Below are 3,850 nucleotides of genomic sequence, written 5' to 3'. Positions count from 1 at the left end.
TAAATGTGTTTGAAATATATCCAAGATTGGTCTAGTTTTAAAGTTCTTGACGCCAAGAGTCCAATAAAAGTTACAAAAACGAGTCTATAGTTCTATAATTGATTTAAATTATTTAAGAGGAAATAAAGTCCATGAATTTGTTCGGCACGTAGAATGAGAGGAGAGTCTTGCATGCATACCGTCCCTGACAAAAGGTGTACTTTGGGGTCCGTTATGCTGCTACTGATTTGACTAAAAATAAAGATACAAAAAATACATTTGTGCTATATATCTAGATGGGCCATACCATTTCACGAATCTCAGAAAAAAGTATACGGCCTCGTATCTACTGGTACGTGACCCAACGGCGCAAAATGACTTTGCCGCTGTAGATGCTCTTTATGCGCCTCGGTCGTGCCTCTACTGGCTTGTTTGTACGAGCATGCTCATTTCCATCTCTTCCGTGCGATCCATCGGGAGGACAGACCACCGGTACGCACATGAGCCAGTTTACCGGTGTGCACCCTTTTTCTTTTCCCGAGAAATTCAAAGCAAGATTAGTAGAGGACTAGAGGATTAGGCCGGAGATTAAGCGGAAGCCCTAGGCCACCTCTTGCTGTCCCGCACGCTTGCCGACCCGGCCAAACCACTACACCACGCCACAGCCGCAACGCACCATTGCGCACTCGCTGGTTCGTACGCGCCCGGCCCCTATTTAACCACCGTCTCCCCTCCAAGCCCTGCGACTGCGAGCACCGTCAACCCTGGTTTCTAGTACCTCGCAGCTAAGCTTCCATATGGGTTCGAGAGTCTTTCTTGCCGCGGCCGTGGTGGCCGTGGCCGTAGCGGCGGCGGGGGCGGACGTCGCGGCGGACCGGGCGGAGTGCTCAGACAAGCTGGTGGCGCTGGCGACGTGCCTGACGTTCGTGCAGGGGCAGGGGCAGGCGCCGACGCCGGATTGTTGCGGGGGGCTGAAGACGGTGCTGCAGACCAGCCCCAAGTGCCTGTGCGTGCTCGTCAAGGACCGCGACGATCCCGGCCTGGACTTGAAGCTCAACGTCACGAGGGCGCTCGGCCTCCCCGCCGCCTGCAGCGCGCCCGCGAACATCTCCGACTGCCCAAGTACGTTCTCCGTCCTCGAAGCTTGAGCACTATTTCTACTGTAGAAGAATCTGGAACGATATGTATCATCGCATCATATGGCAAGAGAACTAACAACTGCATTCATGTTCATACGGAGTAGATGCATTTGGTTGATGTTAGTGGGATCATGATGATGTGCTTCAGTTTCTAACGCCACCACCGCTTAAAGCAGCACCCACATAAGAGATATGCTTTTAGGCCCGTAATTTGTACGCTCGACCGCGATATGCTGGTAGCAACGTGTCAGAACATGGGGGTTACACGCAGTGGCGGAGCGTGAAGCAAATCAAGCGGGGACCAAATGGGATCACAAACAAGATATAACCATGATGATTAGCGAAGCCGGGGAATTAGAAGAGAGATTAGCACGAGGACGATGCCGGATTTCTCACCGAAGGGTGGCGCCAGAGCCCGGGATGGTCACGCCGACGCTCCACCAGTGGTTACACGGGAAGAGGAGGAAAATATCTCGCCCACCACCGGGAGCGTCCAAATTAGCGGCCTATCAGCATTTCCCTATGCGGTCCATGAATGCTGTTGCCACACCCCTCACTAACGACGGGTATTGTGTAGCTTAAGGAAAAACAATGCGTACACTAATAAACACATACTTCCTCCGTCCCAAAATAAGTGACTCAACTTTAGTATAAAGTTGAGTCTTTCAATTTTAGTATAAAGTTGAGTCTTTTTGAGTCACCTTTTTTGGGACGGAGGGAGTAGTACATATACTCATCCTGATGAACATACATGCATGTACCATTGTCTCTATAAGCATCTTCAAGAGAATGAGCTGACGAGTCTTGAAATTGACGCATCACAGACGTCTCACTATTGACGGAAACGTCGTTTCCCATAGAAAGAATATCCTGTCTTTATGAGATACCAATATTGTGAGTATAGTTGAGATGCATGTGTCACTATTTGTAACCCCGCAAGAAGAGAAATTGTTTAGTACTCCCTCCGTCCGAAAATACTTGTCAGAGGAATGAATGTATCTAAGACTATTTTAGTTTTAGATGCATCTATTTATATCCATTCGTGTGACAAGTATTTCCGGATGGAGGAAGTACCTTGGCCATGATCACCGGTTAAACGCGGTAGGTACGAGCGTTGCAGTCGTTGACATGTGGTCATTGTTCATGCATGACATGGATGAATTACATTATCACATGATAACCTTTACTACTAGGACTAGGAGTAGGATTTATAGCACTGCGGGAAAGATGTAAGCTCATTTTGTTTGCTGGTACTAATTAACAAAGTGTGCTCTTGTTGTGGATTCAACGTTTCGTTTACAGGGCTACTGAACCTGCCGCCCAATTCCAAGGACGCGGAGGTCTTCGAGCAGTTTGCCAAGCAGCAGGCAGCCCAGAGCAGCCCAAGTGAGTTATTCTCCTCCTATCAATTGATTGCTTTACAATGATTTACTAGTTATGTAATGGTTCATTAAATAAAAAAAGCAAAAGAAAACGGACAATTGTTCCCGCTGAAGAAGGGAGTTGTATAGTGCAGACGCATAATTGATGATGTGCATGCACCCGTTCAGTCGAGTCGATCAGCTGAGACTTATTAATTGTGAAGTGATTGATGCAGATTAGCATCGCCAACAATCTAATTACAATTAATTTGACGAAAGCCAAAAGAAACTGTAGGACCGCTACTGGACAGCAGTGCAGCTCGGCGTTGGAGCCTGACGCGACGTGCGACATTTATGTGCTAGAACCAGCCCAACAGTGCTGAAGTAGGAGTGTCATGTGACGTTAGCTAGTAGTAATAGCAATCTAGCATGCCTCCAAAAATATGGAAGACATATCACTACACGGCATAAACCTGTTGCATCAACTAATTAAAGATCGGCATAACACACTACTAGTATAATAGTCTTCTAAAGATTTTCAACCAGTAGTGATGACGGTTTGCTCTTTGGAATTCGGAGCTAAATAACGTGGTTGATGTGATGTGATGTGATCTCCAGGTGGCGCGTCGAGTGCGCCGAGCACGGGCGCACAGAAGAACGCGGCGGCGAGGATGAGGTGGTTGGGAGTGGGCAGAGTTGGTGTGGCCGCACGCGCAGCGCCGCTGCTCTTCTTCGCCGTGCCTTTCTTGCTCCTTGTGCGCTAAATACAGAAACGGAAGCTGCAGGTCATCATTATTGTGTACATGGACCGAGAGTGCTTGATGAGTGCAAGCATGGAGCATGCGTGCGCCTGAGTTTGTGTGTGTTATCTCTTAATTTGCGTGTGAAAAACTGAACCGATATGCAACGAAAAGGGTCTCTACTACATACATGTTGACGACTGGGATTTCTTTCCGGGTTATGTCTGCCTGGTCATTTGTAACAGACATATCATGTCAAGTAATAAAATTCCCTCAAAAGGGATCCATATACTTCATGTCACTGATCAATCTATCGTGCCGCCATTTCTAAGGCCAACTCTAACAGATCCCTAACAAAAAAAATAGAGGATGATCTGCTCGAGTAAAGTTTTTTTTTCGAGAGTACGCCTAGGCGTACCATAGCTTTATAGAAGGCAGAATTGCAAGTACAAGAAGACTATCACTCGCTGCGAACAACGAGCGTAGCACAAACACCACCAGGCATGTCCACAGTCAGCCACCAACGACCAAACAAAAATTACAAAGCAAACACGCATGTCCTAACAGATCACGACATCGCGTCTCGACCAACGCCGAGCACCTCCAAAGGCCAACCACTTCCACCGAACTT

General features: G+C 47.7%; 1 protein-coding gene across 1 annotated transcript; it reads left to right on the top strand.

Moving 5' to 3' along the window:
- The first annotated feature begins 657 nt into the window (after window positions 1-657).
- On the top strand, window positions 658-3,520 carry LOC123137801 (non-specific lipid transfer protein GPI-anchored 13). The gene is made up of 3 exons (XM_044557648.1): window positions 658-1,101; window positions 2,421-2,504; window positions 3,098-3,520. The coding sequence occupies exons 1-3, from the start codon at window positions 777-779 to the stop codon at window positions 3,241-3,243; spliced, it is 555 nt and encodes a 184-aa protein (XP_044413583.1). The 5' UTR covers window positions 658-776; the 3' UTR covers window positions 3,244-3,520.
- Window positions 3,521-3,850: the final 330 nt, after the last annotated feature.

Source organism: Triticum aestivum, chromosome 6B, assembly GCF_018294505.1.
Source record: "Triticum aestivum cultivar Chinese Spring chromosome 6B, IWGSC CS RefSeq v2.1, whole genome shotgun sequence".
Classification (NCBI taxonomy): domain Eukaryota; kingdom Viridiplantae; phylum Streptophyta; class Magnoliopsida; order Poales; family Poaceae; genus Triticum; species Triticum aestivum.
The sequence above is the reverse complement of the archived record's forward strand: the minus strand, read 5'-3'. Positions and strand labels throughout refer to the sequence as shown.